Here is a 25,080-nt window from a genome sequence, read left to right on the forward strand (position 1 = left end):
TTGTATTTTGAAATTCTATTTTTACTATGAAGTTTTATATTAAGTACCTGAAACCTTAAATAGGGACTTCAGTCTTTTTTTGGGATGTAGAATCATTACTGATGGTTTTTATCAAGTCTTTCTTTCCTTTTCCCACTTCTTTTTTCTTTTTCCACTTACTTAAATTGTTCATCTCTTTCTTTTCTCTTCCATTTGCCTTATACATTCTATAGTCTCCTCTTTTACACATTTTGTGCCTTTGGGGAAATGGATCATACTAGTTACAGATAATGATCGATGAAGGGACCGAACTGAAGTCAGGAAGGTGGAATTCAGATTCAGCCTCCCACATTTATGAGCTCTGTAACTCTTAGAAAAAATCACTTACCATTGTTTGCCTCAGTTTCCTAATCTGTAAAATGAGCTGGAAAAAGAAATGGCAAATCAATCCAGTGTCTTTGGTGAAAACTGAGCAGTGAAGTGGTGGGCTTTTTTTTTTTTTTTTTTTTTTTTTTTTTTTTGAGTGGTAGGAGGCAGTAATGATGGGGAAAGATAATTAACTCTGTTTTGAGTTTGAGATGCTTAGAGGACATCCAGGTATAAATATCTAATAGGCAGTTAGTAATTTTAGGATTCAATGATAGAGATTAGAGCTGAATATGTAAATATGGGATAGAGATGGTAATTAAGTTCATATAAGCTGATAAATTCACTGATACACCCATCCATCTTTCTCCTAAAATGATACAGTATTTATTTTGTATGTGCTTAGAGATGTACACATTGTCTCCCCCATGCAGATTTTAATAGCTATCCTTTATGCTGGCCTACTTTGTGCCAGGCACTGTGACATTTACACAACCTTTATTATCTCAAAGTTTTTGACTCACTTCTGTATCCATGGCTTAAGTCAGTGCCAAAAGGCAGTAAAGTGGTGTAGTAAATAGTAGTGAAGAGAACACTGGAGCTGGAGTCAGGAAAACCTGAGTTCTAATCCAGCCTCAAACACTGCCTAACCTCAAGAGCTGGGCAAGTTACTTAACCTCTGTTTGTCCCAGTTTCCTCAACTCTAAAACGAGGATAATGGCAGCACCTACCTCACAGGGTTGTTGTGAGAATCATATGAAATATTTGCGAAAAGCACTGAGCTCAATGCCCAGCACATAGTAGGTACTATTAAATATTCTCTTTATTCGTTACTACTAGACCATGCCAGTGAATTTCTTTTTTGCAATAACTTAACCCAGACTCTCTTAATAGTTGTACGATTCACATTATACAAGTACAATAAAGTTTTTTGTATAGATCTCTAGTAAGATACCACACAGAGTTAAAGGAACCTACCTCAAGGGCCAACTATTCAAAACCATCCTCAGAAAGGATTCTTCACTACAGGATGCCTAAAAGGGGGTCAGCCAGCTTCTGCTTGAAAACCTTAAAGGAAGAAAGATCTACCCATTATCCTTTTTGACGGCTCTGACTGTTCGAGCCTAAATTTACCTCTTTGTAGCCATCACACATTGATTCTGATTCTGGGCTGCACAAGACAAACCTAATCATCCTCCATTTGCATTAAAACTGAGATTCTTTCTAAACTGGTCACTTTTTAATGAGAAAATACTCATAGTAACTCTTTAATACTTAGTAATATCTAGCACTTAAATAGCAGTTTAAGACTTGCGAAGTATTTTTCATCCTTTTAACAACCCTAGGAGGGAGATGCTATTATTATCCCCATTATACAGTTGAAGAAATTGAGGCACACTAGTTGAGTGACTTGCCCAGAGTTACACATCTGGTAAGTGACTGCAGCTGGATTTGAACTCAGGTCTTCCTATCTCTAGGCCCAGCATTCTATCCACTGTATCACCTTCCTGACCTGACTTTGGTAAGTGGGTGATTATATACGTATAGTATTATTTAAAACTTGAAAAGAATGCATCGGACCCTAATTTAGCCTAAATTTGTAAGGAAAAAAGATGCAACGAAATAACATTCTTTTTCAAGCTACTGAAATGGATTTAATTGCTAGATTAACAAAAGGACTGCAATATATGGCAATTCCACTAGCAGTATAACACATATCTCATGATATTGCACCCAAGGATGATGTACTGAGAGTCTAATCCAATCATTACTTTGAGAATTACTTGAGTAACACGTTTTCTGTGTTTGTGACTATTGATTATTACAGGGATACAAACACAATTTCCTTATATTTCATGCAGAATTTCTTGTGATTTTCCAGGGTGTTACATTTCCTGCAATGCATGCTATGTGGTCTTCTTGGGCTCCTCCTCTTGAAAGAAGCAAACTTCTTAGTATTTCATATGCAGGTAAGACCATCGAATATCCTTTTTATGAAGTATATCTAAACACTCTGAGGATTTACTATGTATAACTGCTCTTTGGGGTTTTTAGGGAAAACTGGCACTTCTAGTGTGAGGCTTGCTTAGCCTTTTTCAGAGCTGCTCATCCACCTTTGGTGGCTGGCACACAAGAACAATCTATTCCAATAGCCACGAAGGTGGCTGAGGCAGGTGCTGGAGAACACTCAGAGCTTGGTCAGGTATCAGAGACACCCAGGTCATCCATTGCATCCTGGGCCATCAGCAGCTGTCCTGACTTTGCTCTGGCCACTCCACTTGGATCACTGGAAGAGAGAGTGAGTGAAGCTGATGACTTTGTGCAACTCTGCCTCACTTCAATCTAATTCACGCACAAGTCAAGACATCATCCCCTGATGTCATTGGTCTTCCTTGAAAATCATAGCATCAACAACAGCAGTAATTGTTACGGAGAGGTTCCTCCCTCCACCTCTCAGCAGAAGGAAGGGAGGTGGGAAGAAGAGAAAATCAATGCTTGTCAGTTGTAGGGTGGGGGAGGGAAAAGTGCATCTAAAGCCCAGAGCAAGGTTTTTATTCCCTGCTGGCTTATGCTTTTTTCCCTATATTTACATATTTAGGTGTTGTTATATCCTAAATTAGTTTTTGGTCTCAAGACCCTTTCATACATCTTAAAAACTATGGACGGGGTGCAGCTGGGTAGCTCAGTGGATTGAGAGCCAGGCCTAGAGACGGGGAGGTCCTAGGTTCAAATCCGGCCTCAGACACTTCCCAGCTGTGTGACCCTGGGCAAGTCACTTGACCCCCATTGCCTACCCTTACCACTCTTCCACCTATGAGTCAATACACAGAAGTTAAGGGTTTAAAATTTAAAAAAAAAAAAATATGGACGATCAATACAGTATGTCTTGCATGATAACACATACATAACCCAGTTCACATTGTTTACCATCTCCAAGAAGGGAGGAAGGAAGACAATTTGGATCTTATAATTTTGGAAACATATGTTGAAAATTGTTGTCATATGTAATTGGGAAAAATAAAATGTCTTTGAATGAAAGAACTGTTGAAGATCTCAAAGAACTTTTATGTGGGTTGTAGCTATCAATATTCTATTAGGAGTTAAAACCAATAGATTTTAAGATATTTATTAATTCAATTTAAAATTTAAATAACATAAAAATCTATTATATGATAATATGACATTTTAATAAAATATGACTAAATTTTCAAAAATTAGTGAGAATAACATTATTTTGCTTATTTTGCAAATATCTTTAAGATCTGGTTAAATAAAAGACAACTGGATTCTTGTATCTGTCTCTGCATTCAGTCTTTTGGTAATATGTTGTTTTTGGTTGAAGTATATGAAGAAAATCCAGCCTCAAATAGATAAGTAACTAGAAAAAGAGAGTATTTTAATAGGAAAATAATGTCGGTATTATTATGAAAATAGTTTAACCTCACAGACTCCCTATAACACCTCTTGGGTCTTGGACTACACTTTGAGAATTGCTGCTATAGACATTTTAACTTACAGGTGGTAAATGACTATATACAAGGACACAAAGCATATGCATTAAAAATATGCCTGACTGACCATAGTTCCTATTCCACTGATCACTCAAGTCAGTCATTCTCAAAGGGTGGGCCATGGCACCCTTGCCCCAATTCAAATTCTAGGGAAGAAGGTATTAAGGATGATGATGAAGATGAAGGAGGAAGAGTAAGGAAGGGAAAGGAAATATTGAAGCACCTTACAATATCAGGATTATTTTTGACATCTTACAACATTTAGTGTGCTTTATTTCCTCATACTAAAGAATACTCCATTGTGAGCAAAAGAAGTCAGAGATCCATTGCTCTAACTATTGGAAATTCCTGACATCCAGAACAGTCCTCATCTTTCAAGCCAAAATGACTTTCTTTCTCTTTGGGCTTCTTGTTTTTCATGTAAATGACAAACAATTTTGGAAAATAGAATAATTTTGAAATTGAGGTTTTGTTTACATATTTGCCCACATATTTGTAAATGTATATTCATGTGTTTATATATTTCCTTTTCGTGTTTCCATTTTTAGTTTCAGTGATTGCCAAGATAATTTAGTAGAAACAATTAGGAAGATCATGGAAGGTTTCACAGAAGAGGTAGAACTGATTGTGAAGGAAGATAAAGATTCTGAAAGGCAGAGAGGTTAGTCCTGGGAGTAGGACCACAGGCCTGTACTAGCTGGGGAACAGCTAGTTGTCAAGATTGAAACAGTGTGAGTGAAAAGGAGGGGTCTGAAAAAGGCAGAAAAGGTCGATAAAACCTAGGGAGAGAATTTGGAATTCAGAAGATTTGGAGATAGAAAACTTTCCATTCTCTTAACTTTTTACAATATTTACTATATTGGAAGATTTTAATGCTATTTTTTATATTTAATTTGTTTATCTACTTTAATTATTGCAGTATCAGATTATCTCTAGAATCAATTATCTCTAAACCTATCTTGTGCCAAATCTCCCTATCTAATTTTCTCAGTAGTTCTTGTTGAGTGAAGAGTTCTTCCTCCAATATCTAGTATTCTTTGGCGATAAACCAGACTGTTTTTTCATTCATCAGCTTTTCTGGTTTGTTCATTTTTTTTAACCCCTTACCTTCTGTTATAAAATCAATAGTAAAAATCCAGTTCCAAGGTAAAAAGAGCAGTAAGGATTAGACAGTAGGATTAAATGACTTTCCCAGGAACACACAGGTAGGAAATATCTGAGGCCAGATTTGAACCCAGGACCTCCCATCTCTGAGCCTGGCTCTCAATCCACTGAGCCACACAGCTGCCCCCAACAGAGGCCCTTAATAAGCACTTGCTGATTAATTGAGTCCGTGCCTCCAAAGAATGTTGTTCTACCCTTTTTTGCTTAAAATCACTTTCTTTCGCAGATAATATGAAATCAAAACACAAAACTCTTGTACCTTTCCTGCAATCTGCTAACCTATTTCTCCAGGCTTATCCCAACTGTGGTCATTTACTTTTTTTTTTAACCCTTACCGTTCATTTTAGAATTAATACTATGTATTGGTTCCAAGGCAGAAGAGCAATAAAGGCTAGGCAATGAGGATTAGGTGATTTGCCCAGTCATAAGGCTAGGAAATATCTGAATCTAGATTTGAACCCAGAACCTCCTGTTTCCAAGCCCGACTCTACCCACTGAGCAACCTAGCTGCCCCTGGTCATTTACTTTTTTTCTTTGTTTTTTTTTTAATTTAAACATTTATTAATATTCATTTTTAACATGGTTACATGATTCATGCTCCTACTTTCCCCTTCACCCCCCGCACTTCCCCCACCCATGGCTGGTCATTTACTTTTTTTTTTTTTTTTAAACCCTTGTACTTCGGTGTATTGTCTCATAGGTGGAAGAGTGGTAAGGGTGGGCAATGGGGGTCAAGTGACTTGCCCAGGGTCACACAGCTGGGAAGTGGCTGAGGCCGGGTTTGAACCTAGGACCTCCCGTCTCTAGGCCTGACTCTCACTCCACTGAGCTACCCAGCTGCCCCTGGTCATTTACTTTTAACATAACTATGATGACTTTTTCTTCTCTAGGAACACAGCTTGGAACAGTCATCTCTCTTCCACTGTCTGGAATAATTTGCTACTATATGGACTGGACTTACGTCTTTTACTTTTTTGGTAAGTTCATTCCAAACATAAATTTTTTTCTTAAATTTTAATAGAGGACAAGTGACATAATGGGATAAGAAGGATGGCTTTGGAGTCACAGCACCTAAGTTCAAGTCCTGCCTCATGCATATAAATAATGGCTGTGTGACCATGGGCAAGACACTTAATGTGCCTCAGGCAGCTCTAATCATAAAAATTAAAGGCAGGTTGCAGAACTGTAGTAATCTGGTAGAATTTAATACCTAAAATTGACATTTTAATCCATTTAGCAAAATAGCCACCTACTGGAGCTAAAACAGCTCCCAAAAAATTCTTAGGTTAACTTGTTCTTGTTTTTGTAATATACGTCTTGGAAATTATCTGGTAAAAAGTTGTACCAGTTTTAAGGTAATGAACTGAAACTTAAAAATAACAAACCTACACCTAACTTTTTAGTCTTCAACTGTTAACTGATAATCTCATTATCAAAAATTATTATAACATTATTATAATATTAAATTAATAAATTACACCATTATTATAATAGATGCTCAAAGTACTGCTATATACTTCTTCTCCCTGATATTTCCATTCGTTTTCATTTTTGTCTCAGAGTTTTTTGTTAGCGTTCTGGTGGCAAGATTTTTCATTAACGAAGTTGTACTACAAATAATTCTACTTTTTAAGGCCTTCATATTTATGCACATAAGGATAAAAACAGGAAATATGCCCACAATTCAACCTGAGCATTTATTAAGCACCTCCTCTCTGCCAGGTCCTGTGCTAAGCACTGGGAATATAATGAAAGACTGCAAATGGTCCTTGCTAGCAAGGAACTCAGAGTCTAATGGGGGATGAAACTGAAATGAATACAGCTATGTACAAACAAGCATATTTGGGATGAATTGGATACAGTCCCAGAGGGAAGGCACTAAGATTACAAGGATTAGGAAAGACTTCTTATAGAAAATGAGACTTTAACTGAGACTGGAAGGAATCCAGGGTATCCAGGAGGCCAAGGCAAGTGGGACAGATAGTGAATATGTCACAATTATGGAGAGAAAGGGTCTTATGTGAGAAACTTCAAGGAGTTCAGTGTCACTGGATCACAGAGAACCTGGAGGACAGTAAAGTTTAAGAGGACTGGGGGCACAAGGCAGGACCGGATTCCATGGAGCTCTAAAAGCCAGACAGGGGACTTATGTTTGATCCTGGAACGAATGTGGAGTCACTGGACTTTATTGAATAGAGTCAATATGATCACACCTGCATTTTAGGAAGACCAGTTTCTTAGCTGAGTAGACATGGACTGAGAGAGAGAGAGAGAGACAGAGAGAGGGACAGAGACCGAGAGACAGAGTCAATGCAGAGAGAACCCCCAAGCGCACTGCTGAGTAGTTCAGGCTGGAGGTGACGCAGCCCACGGAAGAGAAGCTACAAAGGGAAAATTGACAGGCCTTAACTAAAATCGGGTGGGGGAGAGGGGCAGTGAAGTCAAGGATGACACCTAGGTGACTGGGTGGATAACAGGATCCTTAGCAGTACCAGGAAAGTTAAGAAAATGGGAGGATTTGGGAGGAGAAAGGTAAGTTCAGTTTTGAACATGTTGTGTTTAAGATTTTTGTGTGATATCCACTTGGAGAGGTCCAATAAGTAGTTGGAGATGAGACTAGAGCTCAGCAGAAAGGTCTGGACTGGAGAAGTAGACTTGAGAATCATTAGCATAGGAATGATCATTGAAACTGAGAAGGCTATGAGATCCCCAGGAGAACCAGTGTGGCTGGAGAAGAAAAAGGACTCCCAACCCAGTCCCGAGGGACTCCCATTTTGTATGCATGGTATGGATGAAGATCTAGGAAAGAAGACAGAGGAGTAGCCAGAAAGGTAGGAGGGGATAGCACAGAGTGAGCAGGACCACGAAAACTTAGGAGGGAAAATCAAGAAGAGGCAACAGTGTCAGAATCTGCAGAGGTCTAGGAGGAGGAGGACTGAGAAAAAGCCATGGCATTTTGCAAAGAAGAGATCATTAGTAACTTTGGAAAGAGGTACTTCATTCCACTGATAAAGTCAGAAGCCCAAGAGAGTAAGAGCAAAGAAAGTGGAAGTACCTGCTACGGGTGACCTTCTTGAGTTGTTTAGCCACAAAAGGGAGGAGCAGAGGAAGGATGGATCGAGACTTTGAGTGTGTTGGGGGGACATGTGTGTCAGCACTAGGGAAGTGGCAAAAAGACTGAAAATTCATGTGAAAGTAAGGATGATAAAGGGCACAATCTAGTGGAGCAGAGGCTGAAATGGAATCCCTTGTGCATAGAGAGAGCTGTGCCATAGCAAGAAGCTCCACCTCTTCCTTCATGTGAGGCAGTGATGAAGGAGGAGATAGTGACAGGAGCCATCCAAGTGATGTGAAGTCAGAAGCAGGGGAGAAGAGGGAGCTCAGCAAACGGCCTTATTTTTCCTTTAATGAACTAAGGGTTGGAGCATGGGAGGTTTGAGAAGGGGTAAAACAATTTGGAAAAGATGCTGTGGTGAGTGAAGTAGAGAATCGATTAGAGAGGTATAAAAGAATTGCCTTGCTACAGTGACCCAGTTGAGATTATGTGATATAAACCTGTAGTGGACCCAGTCAGCAGTTTCATGATTTTCTTCAGCTTTTTTCAAAAACAAAAACAACAAAATCCAAAGCAGGAGCTTTAAGTATAGCCTGGAAATTTTTTCAGAAAATCATTTTAGTTGATAGATCCTGTCCAGCTAAGTCACATGCCTAGAAATTCTTTCCCTTTTCTATAACTGTTGTAGGAAATAATGATACATTTCTAGAAATTAACCCCACAATAGCCTAAGGGGAACATCTATAAAATACCATCTATTCTGTCACCATGGGTTCATGAAGGAATGAAAAAGTGTTATGTATTTATTATGTATGTATGTATGTATGTATGTATGTATAGTATGTAGCATTGGAAATGAAAATACAACAATGAAATGGTTCCTGCCCTCCAGGAGCTTACATTCTAATAAGGGTTTCATGTTGACAGTTTAAGTGACTAATGGTAACATTTTGTTAAATACCTTGTTTTTTTCATTACTTGAGCAAATCCTTTTTATACTTTTTAACTCAATGTCTCTCTATACATATTTATATATTTTTAACTTGCCTTCCCATTTTAAGGTGCTCTTGGAATAATTTGGTTCATTTTATGGATCTGGTTGGTTAGTGACAGACCAGAAACTCACAAGACAATCTCTGTTTTGGAAAAAGAATACATTCTTTGTTCTTTGAAAGATCAGGTATGGACTATTTACTTTTACATTATTGCTTAATCACTCAAGAAGAAAGTAAGTTTTGGCATTGGGTTCACAAATTTTTCATTTTAATATTTTTACTAAAACCAGCCTAAGCAAGTGAAATAAAAGTTGCAGGTGTAATTTTGTTGTGATATGGATTAAGGCAGCTGTCATTCAGCCAGAATCATACAAAATTATCTCCTTAAATCAAATTTAGGGAGCATGTGGGTAGCTCAGTGGATTGAGAGCTAGGCCTAGAGTTGGGAGGTCCTAGGTTCAAATATGGCCTTAGACACTTCCCAGCTGTGTGACCCTGGGCAAGTCACTTGATCCCTGTTGCCTACCCTTACCACTCTTCTGCCTTGGAGCCAATACACAGTATTGACTCTAAGACAGAAGGTAAAGGCCTTAAAAATAAATAAATAAATAAATGAGTGGATGGACGAGTAAATGAATGAATAAGTGGACAGCTGAATAGATAGATAAATAAATAAATGAGTGGGTGGATGAATGAATAAATGAATGAATAAAATAAAATAAAATTTAAACCTTTGTAGTGATGAAAATCATAGAGGACTTTTGAGTCAGCTGGAAGAAATCCTGGAAGTGACCAAGTCCAATCTTTCTTCTTATAACTGAAGGAAATAAGGCCCTGAAAGGAGAAGCAATTGCCTAAGGTCATTTAGGTAGTAACAGAGCTGGAATGCTGGATCCAACATTCTCCACTGCACCAGGCGATGCCCCTGCAATCAAAGGGTTTACATTAGAAATACTCCTTTTCCCTTTACCATTATAAATAGGAAGTAAACTACAGTATAACTAACAAGAAACTTATTGACTAAATCTAAATTCTTATTTTTTTAAATTCTAACCTTAGATGATCTCCTGAAGTATTTATTTCATTTTATTTTATGTTAGTATAATTTATTTAAATCCTTACTTTCTACCCTAGTAATGACTGTAGGACAAAAGGGCAATAACTAGACAGCTAGAGTTAAATGACTTGCCCGGGGTCACACAGCTAGGAAGTGTCTGAGGCTAGATTTGAACCCCAGTCCACCCAGCTCCAATCCTGGCACTCTATCCACTGTGCCACCCACCTGGCCTATATTGCTATAATTTAAATAAAAGGGGAAGACAAAAGGAAATTATATATTCCATGGAGATTTTCTACTATCTTCTTCCTCCTAGGAAATGTTTTAAAAATCTTATTAATTTTGTAGCATTCATTTATCTTCATATTGTTAGACTAGAGCAGTGGTTCCCAAACTTTTTTGGCCTACTACCCCCTTTCCAAAAAAAATATTACTTAGCCCCCTGGAAATTAATTTTTTTATTTTAATAGCAATTAATAGGAAAGATAAATGCACCTGTGACCATCACCACTATCCTGGATCGCTGCAGCTCCCACAGGGGGTGGTAGCGCCCACTTTGGGAATCACTGGACTAGAGCCAGAGTAGGCTTCAGGGGCCTGTGGTGGGGAAGCTACCCTGATTAGGAGTATGGAGTGATTAGAAAAACAATAATGCTTCTTAATATAGGGTTTAAAATCTGTCTATAACAAAAGTTACAAATGTGATGCATTGAATTTTTAGTATTATTTTACTTTTCTGTTTGTTTCTTTTTCTTTTCTTCATATAGAGTTATTGTTTTCTACTGGTCAATCAGTTAAAAACAATTCATCATATAAATATTTTATAGTAAAAAATTTGGAGAATTCAAAACCAAAGGAAAAAATCCCCTACTCTCTTCATTTTGTGGAGATGAGAAGGGCAAATAGAGAAAAGAGGCACTAAATAACAGGCACTAAATTTTGAGGAAAATAAAAGTATGTGCAATATTTTCGAGTTTTCAGATTTTTTTTTTACAACAAATTTCCTGTGGTGTATATATTTAAGCTATTTCCATTCCATTCTATAGCTGAGGAAACTGAGACTCAGAAAGTTAAGTGACTTATCCAAAGAGACAAAAATATTAAGTGTCAGAGGCAGGATTTGAAATTAGTTCTCTCTGATTCCAACTCCCAGCATTCTTTCCTCTCTATCAGTCTCCTTTTTTTAAGTATACATAAACTCTTTTTATATTAAAATTTCTAGGTATCCCTCTCCCTCTTTCCCCTCCCTTCACCAAAGAAAGCATCATCTGACAAAAAATATATATATGTATATTTAAAACTGTGTTTTACTTGTTTCTATTTATCAGTTCTTTCTCTGGAGGTAGACATATTTACTCTTTATAATTCAAGTGAAGAAGACAAAAGCCATCAACAGAATGAAACAAAGTTGTTATTTTAGGCATTTCACATATACTACTGTGCTAAAAAGACAGAAAAATGTTAATTTTTAGAAAAGAATCTGAGACAATACCTCAGCAAATAAATAAATGGACAAAGGATTTGAACAGATAGTTTTCAAAAGGAGAAATCCAGGCTATCAATAAGCAGATGAGAGAATGCTCCAATAACTAAAGAAATGTAAATTAAAACAATTCTGAGTTTCCACTTTATACTCATCATAGGGACAAAGGTGACAAAAATAGGAAATGTTCTCTTTTGGAGAGGCTGTTGGGAAACAGCCATACTAATAATGAACTATGATGGAACTGTGAATTATTGGTCCAACTACTAGAAAGCAATTTGGAGCTTTGTCCCCAGAGTAACTAAATCGTGCATGCTCTTTGACCCAGCATTACCACTACTGGACCTATACCTGAAAGAGACAGATAGAAAGACAGATAGATGAGAGAGAGAGAGAGAGAGAGAGAGAGAGAGAGAGAGATCAGGTAGACTGATAAAATGAACAAACATCCTAATATGGTAGTGTATTCAGGCATTTTTTTAAACTTTCATCAGTCTAAGTGAGGAGAATAATGAGAAAACTTGGATACAAATGTTCTTATTGATGAACATAGAAATTCTGAACTAAAGTTTCTCTAGTATCATTTTTTATTAAATTTGAAAAAATTAGTAATTCCTGGTTTTGTATAAAAGCTATTCCTCACTTTGCAATGAAGAAAAAATGGTTCATTAAAATCAGTTGACACAGAAATCACTTCATTTATACATGAGAAGATTACCTAAAGGAAAAATATGATCAAGATCTTGCAACAGCAGAATATTCATTTGGAACATCACTATTTTTAGCTTTTGTAAATGCATGTTTAATTTAACAGTATTTGCAAGTAATGGGCTTTCTTCCCTTAGAATAACTTGCAGAATTAAAATGCTAGCAGATGTTATCATTAAGTTGGTCTCATCATTTTGCTGAGGGTTTTACTAATTTGCATATAAGCAGTAAACTAAACATTTATGAGTTAGTATTAGTATTCACCTCAGGGTTGATCAGAACATTTCCCAAACCAGAAAACTCATGTTCAGTCCATAACAAGGGAGGGGTAAGGTGGTTTTCAGGTTTGGAAAATTTATGAAACATTGGGTCAGTAATAAATAAAAATAAAATAAAATAAAAAATTTAAAATGTTGATGTGGATAAAATATTGTTTATGTTTTGAATTTTAGATTACTTTTTTCTACAAAACCATATCTACTTTCCACTAACACAGAAAAAGAATGCTAGAGTTAGAGTCAAGAAATCATGGGTTCGAATCCCATTATTGCTTCTTGTCACCTTTGTTATCTTAGGCAAGTCACTTATCCTTTGGGGACCTCAGTTTCCTTATCTGAAAAACAAAGAGGTTAAAAACTAGATGATTTCTAAGGCTCCTTCTAGACCTGAATCTATGATCCCATGAACTCAAGATTAGGGGGAACTAGGCCACAATTTCCTTCAAACTCCAAAGCCTTCAATTATGTTTTTATTCTGTCCCAATCTTTGGAAACAAGCAGGGCAGTAAATTCCTTATTTATAACCTCAATAAGGATAAATGGCTGCTCTTGTTAATGACTACTTTACTTTCAGTCCTTTTAAGGCAACTCAAAAAATGTAAATTTGTAAATGGAATTTCTAAAAATGACAGGAATACATCTTGTTCCTATTTATCAATTCAGGTCAACTCAACAAACAGTCATTAAATATCTACTCTATGCAAGGTACTATGCTAGCTATTATTATTCAGGAATTACAATGATCTAATATTGTAGAAAGTTTTATATCAAAAAATTTCCTGATGCATATTTTATAACACTGTGCAAGAATGAAGATCAGTAACATGTGAATATCATAAACATTATTTTTTCAATTGTATATTCCAAAATTACTCACTTTTTCTACTTGGAGAGCAAGAAAGATTGGGAGAGACTCAGAATTTTGTGTTTCTAGCTCCAAATTAGTCTCTGAGATTGGTAATAAAATTATTCATCTGTTCTATAGTTAAAGAACTTGGGATCACAAGTGACTTCTGGAATTTATGATGGTGCTGTAGGGATGGCATAGAGCTAAGATTTCTTCATGCTTTGCTTTTGTTCTCATTTGACCACAGATTCTCTGATTAAACGTACTACAATTAGTCATTGATCATAGTACAAAGATTTTTAAATAGTTTATGTTGTTTTTAAATAATTATTATATATCAATCCTCAGTAAATTTCAGAATATAACAATATGGTAATGAGAATTACTTTCCACAGGTGTTCTAGATTTAGGTCTTGGGCAAAGTTTCAGACAAAAAATAAATTTTCTTAATCTTGCTTTTTTTTTAGCTTACTGCACAGAAATCAGTACCATGGATATCCATGCTGAAATCAATACCACTTTGGTCTATTGTTGTTGCACATTTTTCTTACAACTGGACTTTCTATACTTTATTGACATTATTGCCTACATATATGAAAGAAATATTAAGATTTGATGCCCAAGAGGTAAGAAAAAATCATCTAGTTCATTTCTCATGTGTTTTTGTGGATGTGTTTATAGATACCCAAAATATTACTTGTACATTTCTCTGAAATTTTTCAGTATTGCAACTTTGGTTTTTTAGAGGGTTAGCGCATCTTGACTTTTCCCCTCCTCTGTCATCTTTCTACTTCTTAAGTCTCCAACAGGTACTTATTCTGTTATTTACAAGGCACTGTGAGGAGCATAAAGAACAAGATACTAGGGAAGACATGAAGAGCCTTTAGGAAAGTTTTCTTTTGAAACCCTTACCTTCCATCTTAGAATCAATACTGTCTTTTGCCAAGGCAGAAGAGTGGTAAGGGCCAGGCAATGGGGGTTAAGTGACTTGGCCAGGTTCACTCAGCTAGAAAGTGTCTTAAGGCCAGATTTGAACCTAGGACCTCCCATCTCTAGGCCTGGCTCTCAATCCACTGAGGTACCCAGCTATCCCGCCTTTAGGAAAGTTATAGAAGATCATGAGATCATAGAACTTCAAGCTTAAGGAGATCTTAAATATCTAGTCCAGTTTCCCAAATTTACAAATGGGGAACTAAGACCCAAGACCACAGAATATGGTTGGAGCTAAGATTTAAACCCAAGTCCTGTGGTTCCAGATTCAGTGTTCCTTCAATAGGAAAGCTGCCTGTCATTAGTATGATTTTTTTTTTAATTATAAAGCATTCACCTATCCCCTCTCAAGGGACAGATATGATCAACTCCTTAGAATGCTCCATAGATTAACAATGGCAAATATATATGGAGGCAGTTTCAAATGTTTAGGGAGAATTTAATTTGTGATTTTACATTAAATTTATAAATAATGTAGAATATTGTAAAAATTTTGTGCATATTGTACAAGACATTTCAGTTTAAGCATGACTTAGACTGGCTAATCCCCAGGATCCCTTCCCATTCTCAGATTCTGTGAAAAACTGGAACTATGTTTGTTTGAAAAATAAGCCTATGCTACGCCACTGTTAGTGTAGAACTAGCATTATGCCACTATTGAACCACACCAGAACTGGAAAATCAGTCATCCTGATTTGTTACACTTTCTCTGCATAGCAAAGCCATGCAAAATGCATTTCTGTTGTGTGGACATCCAAATAAATGTGTAAGGGGGGAAATATTTCACCCAAGGAAAAGGGCAATGTCTGATTTTTTTGATGTATTCATTTTCTTGAACTGCTTTTTTTCTTCTCTTTATTATATTATAAAAGGTTTCTTTGTGGCATTAGAGAGGAAGGGATTCATTAGGAAATGTAAGTGATGTACAAAAATCAATAAAAATATTTTTTAAACATCTAGCTAGTCCCCTGATCTGCCAATCTAGTAGGGGTAAGGACAGAGCTTGGACTTGTCATTTCTTTGATATCAGGAACTAATGGTAAAGAATTCTACTTGGTAACCTTTCAAAAAAGAAACTGAAGTTCGTTACGAATGAGCCATCTTCAAGAGAGCCATCTTTCCATTCACCACTTCCTTTCCTAGATACTCACTAACAATCCCTTTGATAACAGGTTCCTATTAGTTCCTCTTCCAATGACTCCTTGTGGTCCACAGGTGAATCTGGGTTTCTGAAGGCTGTGCTAGGGGGGTGTGTGCTCTGCTAGGGTTAGCCGTGCCATATGGTCTTAGAAGCAGGATGAGTCTGTTTTCTTTACTAAATACAAAAAGAGATATCACCCGTGGACGAGATAGTTGGTAATGAGTTTTTAATTTAGCATGGATTACTGGAGAAGCTGAATTATGTCCATCTTAATATTTTTGCTATTGAGGAAGCCAGGAGAAAGAGGCAAGTGGCCGCTAAATAGGAAGTTGGCACACAGATACTTTTTGGAGAGACAAAAAGGAGTTGGAGAAATGGGTTTTATTGTGCACATAATGGCAAGCAAAAAAAATATTACTTGTTCATCGCATCGTAGTAGACATTAACTTGAAAAATCATCATAGAAATGATTTCAGCTTTTATACCAGCATTAGCTGCTGAGGATGAAGCTATAGAAAAGCTTAATTTTTATTTTAATTTAGAACTTAATTATTTTTAATTTAATTTAGAACTTGATTTAGAATTTAATTACTTTTAATTTAATTTAGAACTTATTAAGCCCAAGGCAGTTAGGTAGCACAGTGGAGAGAGCACTTGGCCTGGAGTTAAAAGAACCTGGGTTCAAATGTGGCTTCAAACATTTCCTAACTGTGTGACCCGGGACAAGTCACTTAACCCTGATTGCCTAGCCTTGCAACTCTTTCATCTTCAAACTGACAAGTCAGAAGGTTTAAGGGTTTAAAAAAGAGAGAGAACTTAATAAGCCCCACAAATCAAATCAGCATACACTGTAATACTTGGTGACTTTGTTGTAAACATACTAAAAGGGAGGATGGGAAGAAATATATGGGAAAACATGGTTCAGGAATAGGAATGAGAGATCCAAAGACATAGATTATACTGAAATTTTATGCCATAAGGACTTTATTCAGGAAAAGAATTGCTCTATTCTAGACATGAGAGGTACCAAATGTGGAAAGGAAATTTAATTAATTTAATTGGTTTAATTAGTATAGGGAACTTCCAGATGAAGAAACTCCCTCTGCCAATTACAGGTTGGCACTTTCTGTGTAATCTGTAGTCTTGGAAAGTTGCCTAAATCACTGAGATGTTAAATGACTTGACCAGTTATAATGCTAGTATGTGGCTAAGACTACACTTGAACTCGGGTCTTCTTGGCTTTATAGCCAGATCCCTATCTACTATACCATACCATCACACATACACACACTATGTATACATTTTTTTGACCCTTGCCTTCTGTATCAATTCTAAAGCAAAAGAGTAGCATGAGCTAGCAACTGGGGTTAAGTGACTTAGCCAGGATCTCACAGCTAGGAAGTACATGATGCAAGATTTGAAACAGGAGCCTGGTCATCATCCAAACAGCATGGTACTGGCTAAGAGATAGAAGGGCAATCAGTGGAACTCAGCAAGATAGTGTGAGATAAACCCAAAGGGCCCAGCTTTGGGGACAAGAACTCACTTTTTTTTTTTAAACCCTTGTACTTCAGTGTATTGTCTCATAGGTGGAAGAGTGGTAAGGGTGGACAATAGGGGTCAAGTGACTTGCCCAGGGTCACACAGAAGAACTCACTTTTTGACAGAAATTGCTGGGGAAATTGGAAAACAGTTTGGGAAAAGTTGGGTTTAGAAACAACAGCCTGGTGCTTTGTCCTCTGTGCTACTTAGCTGCCCTAAAATAAATTACATTTTAACAAATGAGTAGAGACTCATTAATTAATATGGAAATTATCCCTGATTTGGCTCTTTGTTTGTATTCAGACCTTCAACTTGTCTGACTTTAAGGTAGTTTTATAAAAGCAAGAAGTAAAGTAATGAGAAAAAGATGTGGTGCACAACTGAAAAAAAAAAACAAAACACAATCCCAGACCATTTAAACATAATCAGTGATCAAAATGGGAAATGGATAGGGGAACAAAATTTACACTTGTTATAATAATTTTATGCAGTAATTAACCAGCATAATTAATTACTACCACAAAGAGACTGAAAGAGTACAGAAAAAGCCTCCTTAGTCAGCAGACAGCTGACTCAGTTGCCAGATAGATAGAGATGACTGCCAAAGGTAACACTGGGTTAGAATATAAACTCATTTGAAAAATCTTAGGAAGAATGACAGATGTTTGAGAAATCAAAGAAGAAATGGAGATAAAACCCATTTTGGAGAACAAACACTAGGCAACACTCCTTTAATACCAAGAGCATTTAAGAATGGAAGTGGGAGCACAATGAATAGAAGAAAATTTGAAAAGAAATACCAAAGTTTGGGAAAAGCCTTAGTCTTTGCTAATGTATAAAAGAGAGAGGGTGGGGGCAGGGCTGAGAAAACATCAATAACCACCCACCTATTTCCTGCTCTCAGATGTATTCACAATCTATGTGAGTCATCTGTCCATGAATTGAGGGTGTCCTTGATGAGGATATTCCTTAGAAACAAGCAGTCCACAATGGAATCAATCTTGACCATTTCACAGTGGACTGAAAGATGTAGAGTATAAGATGCTACTGAGCCTCCTAGATTGTTGATTAGGAAAAATCCTTTGCTTCAGGAGAGCAAAATACCACTTTATAGCTTCTTTTTCAATGAAGTGTCTTCCATCCAAAGATGAAAAATACCGAGATTCCTTGAAAGAGAAAACAGGAATGACCCTGCTCAAGAACCCCTTTAGTTATGGTACAAAAAGAGGTACAAGCAAGAGGCAACTAAATGCTCACCAAAAATATTTGCCATTGTGGCAGAAGACAGCCAGCCCAGAGTCCCTGTTGAAGAATTTCTTGGGAATGGAGTGGCTCTTGCAGATGACATCATACTTTTTTGGGAGAGATCTCCAGAAAATGTAGTTGGCCTGGTCATATGCACAGAAAAGACCACCAAATGAAGCATTTGTATTACCCGGATTATAATGTGCATTTGGTGGACAGTGAATTGGTCCCAGAGTTGAGCAGAAAGATGACAACTGGCTGAATTGCCTCAGGGAAACTGCAAACTTCCTTTGATGAAACTATGCTTTCCATGAAAACCAAGATCCATCTTTTTAACATTCAGACCCTACCAGTGCTGCCCCATGGCAACAATGACATTTATAAGCATCTCTGAAGAATTAAATACGAGCATCCCTGAAGACAAAAGAAGAGCACATGATGGGTGTGAGCAAGACACAACATAGATCCGTGAGGAACTCCAAAGAAGACAAGTAAAGATATCACCATGGAATTGCATGGCAGAGAACACGGGCTAGTTCCATTGTGAGGATGAGGTATGACAGGCTGCCAGAGTACCCCAATGTCACCCTCTCAGTGTCAGGAGAAAGTGAGAAAGGGATCCATCACACTGGGTGAACCCTCTGTGGCAAACTTAAGGGAAGATATGGACAAGAGTAGCACACAATGGGCATGCATGGCTGAGGTCGCAATCTAGCTGTATGACCCTAGACCAGTCACTTTACCTCAGTTGCCTAGTTCTTGTTGCTCTTCTTCTGCCCTAGAACCAATAGTGAGTGTCAATTCTAAGAGAAAAGGTAAAGTGTTTTTGGATTTTTTTATGTTATAGATAATATTTTTTAAACTGCTACATCCTAAAAAGAGCTATTAAACATTGACTGTACGGTATGACAAGGGAGAGCATTGAACAAGGGGAATAACTTCTTACTCTTACCCCAGTTCATAATCTACTGAAGCTGTTTCATGTCTAGCCCAGGTGAGGGCTACTTTTGAAAGGCCTGGTTTCTTAAACCAAATCAAAGGATTCTCCTACCAACAAAAACCTCTTCCACTTTTGTACCTCTACCAAAGATAAACTCTGGGTTTAGACTTAGCCTGTGTCTAATTGTACTTACTTTTAAATTGCTGTCAATATTATTATGTTTGTTTTTGGTTTGCTTTTCAGAATGGACTTTTATCTGCACTACCTTATTTTGGATGTTGGGTGTGTATGCTCTTATCTGGTCAAGCAGCTGACTACTTAAGAGAAACATGGAATTTTTCAACTGTATGGGTCCGTAGAGTATTTAGCTTAATAGGTAGGTAAAGTGATTGATTCTTTTTTTTTTTTTTTTTAAGGTTGAACAATGTACATTCAAGCAAAAATGGCAGGTTTTGTTGGTCATTTATTTCATTTCCATGTAAAATGTTTTTGTGTACATTTTATAAAATATCTTTTTGTTTCCCAAGTCAGTATGTATGTGTATTGCAGGTGAAGAACTATAATATGATATTTTTTACTAGTCTAGTAAATAACAATGTGAACATTATCCTCTAGGTTTTATAAACAAGGTCCAGCTTTTGATATTTATGTTTACCTTACATTATATTTTGTCTTGGGTTTGGGGGACAAAAATTTTTATAAAATGGCAACAATTTATTAGATATAAGCCCTCTTCCAGGGAGAAAAAAACTATAAAAACTTTGCTCATACAATTATCCAGGACAGTTCTGAAGGACATATGACAAAGGTTTTCCACCTCCAGAGAAAGAATTGTTGGAGTCAGAATGCAGATTTTTCACTTTAATTTATTTGTGGTTTTATTTTGGTGTTTTGGTTTCATATGAGTATTCCCTTACAACAATGACCAACATGGAAATAATTTTTTTATATTATTTTTAGAATATTTTCCTATGATTACATGATTCATGTTCTTTCCCTCTCCCCAAACTCCTTCCTCCCCCCACCCATAGCCAACATGCATTTCCACTGGGTTTTACTTGTATCATTGACCAAGACCTGTTTCCATATTATTGATAGTTGCACTGGGGTGATTGTTTAGCATCTACATCCCAAATAATATCCCCCTCAACCCATGTGTTCAAGCTGTTGTTTTTCTTCTGTGTTTCTACTTCCACAGTTCCTTCTCTGGATGTTAAAAGGGTTCTTTCTCATAAGTCCCTCAGATCTTTGCTTTGCTGCTATTGGAAAAGTCCATTATGTTGGATTGTACCACAGTGTATCCACCTCTGTGTAAAATGTTCTCCTGCTTCTGCTCCTTTCACTCTGCATCAATTCCTGAAGGTCATTCCAGTTCACATGGAATTCCTCCAGTTCATTATTCCTTTGACCACAATAGTATTCCATCACCAACAGATACCACAATTGGTTCAGCCATTCCTCAATTGAAGGGCATACCCTCGTTTTCCAGTTTTTTGCCACCACAAAGAGCATGACTGTAAATATTTTTGTACAAATCTTTTTCCCTATGATCTCTTTGGGGTATAAACCCAGCAGTGGTATGGCTGGATCAAAGGACAGGCTGTCTTTTATAGGCCTTTGAGCATTGTTCCAAATTGTCATCCAGAATGGTTGGATCAATTCACAACTCCACCAGCAATGCATTAATGTCCCAATTTTGCCACATCCCCTCCAACATTCACCACTTTCCTTTGCTCTCATGTTAGCTAATATGCTAGGTATGATGTGGTAAGTCAGAGTTATTTTGATTTGCATTTCTCTAATTATAAGAGATTTAGAACACTTTTCCCTGCGTGTTGATAGTTTTGATTTCTTTATCTGAAAATTGTCTATTCATTTCCCTTGTTTATCAATTGGGGAATGGCTTGATTTTTTTTGTACAATTGATTTAGCTCTTTATATATTTGAGTAATTAGACCTTTGTCAGAGTTTTTTATTATAAAGATTTTTTTTCTCAATTTGTTGCTTCCTTTCTAATTTTGGCTGCATTGGTTTTGTTTGTACAAAAACTTTTTAATTTAATATAATCAAAATTATTTGTTTTACATTTTGTAATTTTTTCTAACTCTTACTTGGTTTTAAAATATTTCCTTTCCCAGGGATCTGACAAGTATACTATTCTGTGTTCACCGAATTTACTTATAGTTTCCTTCTTTATAGTCATGGCATTCACCCATTCTGAATTTATCTTGGTATAGGGTGTGAGATGTTGATCTAAACCCAATCTCTCCCATACTGTTTTCCAATGTCCCAGCAGTTTTTGTCAAATAGTGGATTTTTGTCCCAAAAGCTGGCCTCTGGGTTTATCATGAACTGTCTTGCTGACGTCACTTACCCCAAGTCTATTCCACTGATCCTTCCTTCTGTCTCTTAGCCAGTACCATATTGTTTTGATGACCGCTGCTTTATAGTACAGTTTAAGATCTGGTACTTCTAGGCCACCTTCCTTCACATTTTTTTTTCATTATTTCCCTTGATATTCTTGATCTTTTGTTCTTCCAAATGAACTTTGTTATAGTTTTTTCTAATTTAGTAAAAAAGTTTCTTGATAGTTTGATAGGTATGGCACTAAATAAATTAATTAATTTGAGTAGAATAGTCATTTTTATTATGTTAGCTCATCCTACCCATGAGCAATCAATGTTTTTCCAGTTGTTTAAATCTAGTTTTAATTGTTTGGAAAGTGTTTTGTAGTTGTGTTTGTATAATATAAATTTACTCCATTTTGTCTCTTTTCCCATTTCTCTTAATATTATCCTTTTTTTTACCTCTGGTTTTATATATATATATATATATCATGACTATTCATCCTATACAGTTTGTCACTGTTCCCTCTAAGTATACTTCTTCTAGCTACCCTGATGATAATAGCAATTTATAAGAGTTACCAATATCATCTTTTCTTATAGAGAGACAAATCATTTGAACTGATTGGGTCCCTTAAAATAGGGGTTTGTTTGTTGTTTCCCCTTTCTTAATTACCTTTTGGTGATTCTCTTGAGTTCTGTGTTTGGATATCAAGTTTTCTGTTTAAGTCCGGTTTTTTCTTTATGAATGCTTGGAAGTCTTTTGTCTTGGGTTCTGGGGGACAAAAATTTTTATAAAATGGCAACAATTTATTAGATATCAGCCCTCTACCAGGGAGAAAAAAACTATATAAAAACTTTGCTCATACAATTATCCAGGACAGTTCTGAAGGACTTATGACAAAGTTTTCCACCTCCAGAGAAAGAATTATTGGAGTCAGAATGCAGATTTTTCACTTTAATTTATTTGTGGTTTTATTTTGGTGTTTTGGTTTTATATGAGTATTCTCTTACAACAATGACCAACATGGAAATACATTTTGCATGTATAACCTAGATCAAATTGCTTACCATTTCCAGGAGTGGGGAAAGAAGGGATTAAAAGAGACAATTTGGATCTTATAATTTTGGAAATTGTGTGTTGAAATTTGTTGTTGCATGTAATTGGGAAATTTTTAAATATTTATATATATGCATATATATATATATGTATATACTTTTTTTTAACTTTGCTCAAACAGAATTTACTACATGTCACTGATACGATTTAGCCTTCAGTCCAAGTTTTCATAAATATCAAAGTCTTAAATCCACTCAGGACAGAGTTCTCTCTATTATTTTTCTGAAAATCTATACTGTAACTCTTGCCCACTCATGTCTCTCTCCTCTTAGCAAAGCTTTTATCAGTTTTAAGTAAATATTTTAAAGGATTGTAACTTTGTATTCACCACCAAAAGTTTTGCCAACAAATCATGGCTACTTTGGCTCAGCAGCATTACAGAAATCTCTATAGATGGGCAAATGCCTTGGATCTTTGAAAGTAGATTGTAGTGTAATAGAGTGCTTGTGCACTAGGTGGCAGAGCTACCATGCTTCAGAATGACAAGCTGTCACGCTACTGTAGGCAGTGCTTTCATAATATTTTTGCTTTCTCTTTCCTGTAAAAAATGTAATTCCAGGAATGATTGGGCCAGCAGTATTCTTAGTAGCAACTGGATTCACTGGCTGTGATTATTATTTGGCAATTGCCTTCTTAACCATATCCACGACATTAGGAGGTTTTTGCACTTCTGGGTTCAACATCAACCATCTGGATATTGCACCTTCGTAAGTACTAATGTGAAAGAATAACTTTTAATTTCTTAAATAATTTGGGATCGATTTTTATGGCAATGGCTTGAAGTATGAAATGGTTTAAATTTTAAACTGGAAATTACCAATTTTAGGCAATTGATGACAAAATTATCCTCAATTAGTTATGTGGTCTTGTTGGAAAGAATCTCTTTATACCTACAATCACAAATACAAAAGGCTGAATTTTCATTAAATTCACTTGCCTGCTACATTCATTTTCCTTTCAACATAATAGCAAAAGGCAAAAACAGGCTAACTGCTAATTTAATAAAACTTTATACAACTTTTTTCCTTTAGTGATTTGGCAGTTGTCTAGAAATAAACTTGTTTTGTGGTGATTGTGGTGATAAACAAAACATCCACTCATTGTACTTATTTATCTTCATTGCTAAAAAAATATTATCTGAATAATATGAAAATAGGTATCAAGTGATAACATTTGTACAACACAGTGGAATTGTTTGTCAGCTTTGGGAGGGAGAAGGAAAGAGGGGGAGGAAAGAAAATGAATCATGGAAACATGGAAAATTTTTTTAAAGTAAAAAAATAAAATAAAGACTATGTTATCATCAATCATTTATCATCAAACCTGTATAAAAACTCAGAAAATCAATTCAAATTAAATATTATATAATTATTAAAGCAAACATTATCTTCTTTGCAGTATTTAAATCTTCAAAGTTTAGATAAACCATACCATTTCATAAATCTTTTGTCTTCTTTTTAAACCCTTACCTTCTGTCTTGGTGTCAATACTGAGTGTTGGTTTGAAGGCAGAGGAGTTGGTAAGGACTAGACAATGGAAGTGAAATGACTTGCCCAGGATCACACAGTTAAGAAGTATCCACCTAGGTGCCCCAAGCTTTGACTCCTTTTTAGATTTAATTTAATTTTCTCCACAATTATATATTAAAAATGGTTTCCAAGACTTTAAAAATGTCAGTCTCAAATTCTCTCTCTTCCCTCCTACAACCCCCACCAAACTGTGAGAAGGGAATCTGTGTTTTGACTTGATTAATCAGAAATTTGGACTTCCTTGCCATTTGTTTTAAATTTGAGTCAATCAGCAACCATGAAATTGATCCCACAGGCACTGCCCCCCTGGATGGTGCCAGGCTAGTTGGGGAACTGGGATTGGTTCCTGAGAAGTGATGTAAGAGAGCTAGTGAGTGTAGTAAGGATTTATAAGATGAGACCCAGCAGGAAGCTGAGGGGGGGGGGGGGTTGATGTTTTCTGAGGCCAAGATTCAGAGACAGACACTGAGTTCTTAGCTCTGGGTTATTAGGCTAGAAAATTCTTCACCTCCTTTCTATCTTTCTCTCTTATTTTCTTTTTCTTACCAATAAATCTAGCTATTAACAGTCTTGTGACTTCAGGGTTAATTACAATTTTGGCAACCACCCATTCTAACCATTACAAAACCAAAGTTTGCTTTCGTCTGGATTTAGACTCCATTAGACCTTTCTCTGGAAGCAGATGGCATTTTTTGTCATATGAGTCCTTTGAGATTATTTTAGATTGTTACATTGCTGTGAATAGCTAAGTTATTTACAGTTGTTCATTGTACAGTATTCTTAT

General features: G+C 36.3%; 1 protein-coding gene across 1 annotated transcript in view; it reads left to right on the forward strand.

Annotated features, from left to right (window-relative positions):
• Positions 1-25,080, forward strand: part of LOC123241440 (sialin-like) — a gene marked incomplete at its 3' end in the record, with an annotated part of 26,715 nt that overhangs the window by 728 nt on the left and 907 nt on the right. Inside the window, 6 exon segments of the mRNA XM_044669086.1 lie at positions 2,208-2,315; positions 5,912-5,998; positions 9,138-9,256; positions 13,912-14,070; positions 19,546-19,678; positions 23,327-23,474. Coding sequence (XP_044525021.1) covers positions 2,208-2,315; positions 5,912-5,998; positions 9,138-9,256; positions 13,912-14,070; positions 19,546-19,678; positions 23,327-23,474 — 754 coding nt within the window.

Source organism: Gracilinanus agilis, chromosome 3 (assembly GCF_016433145.1).
Source record: "Gracilinanus agilis isolate LMUSP501 chromosome 3, AgileGrace, whole genome shotgun sequence".
Taxonomy (NCBI): Eukaryota; Metazoa; Chordata; class Mammalia; order Didelphimorphia; family Didelphidae; genus Gracilinanus; species Gracilinanus agilis.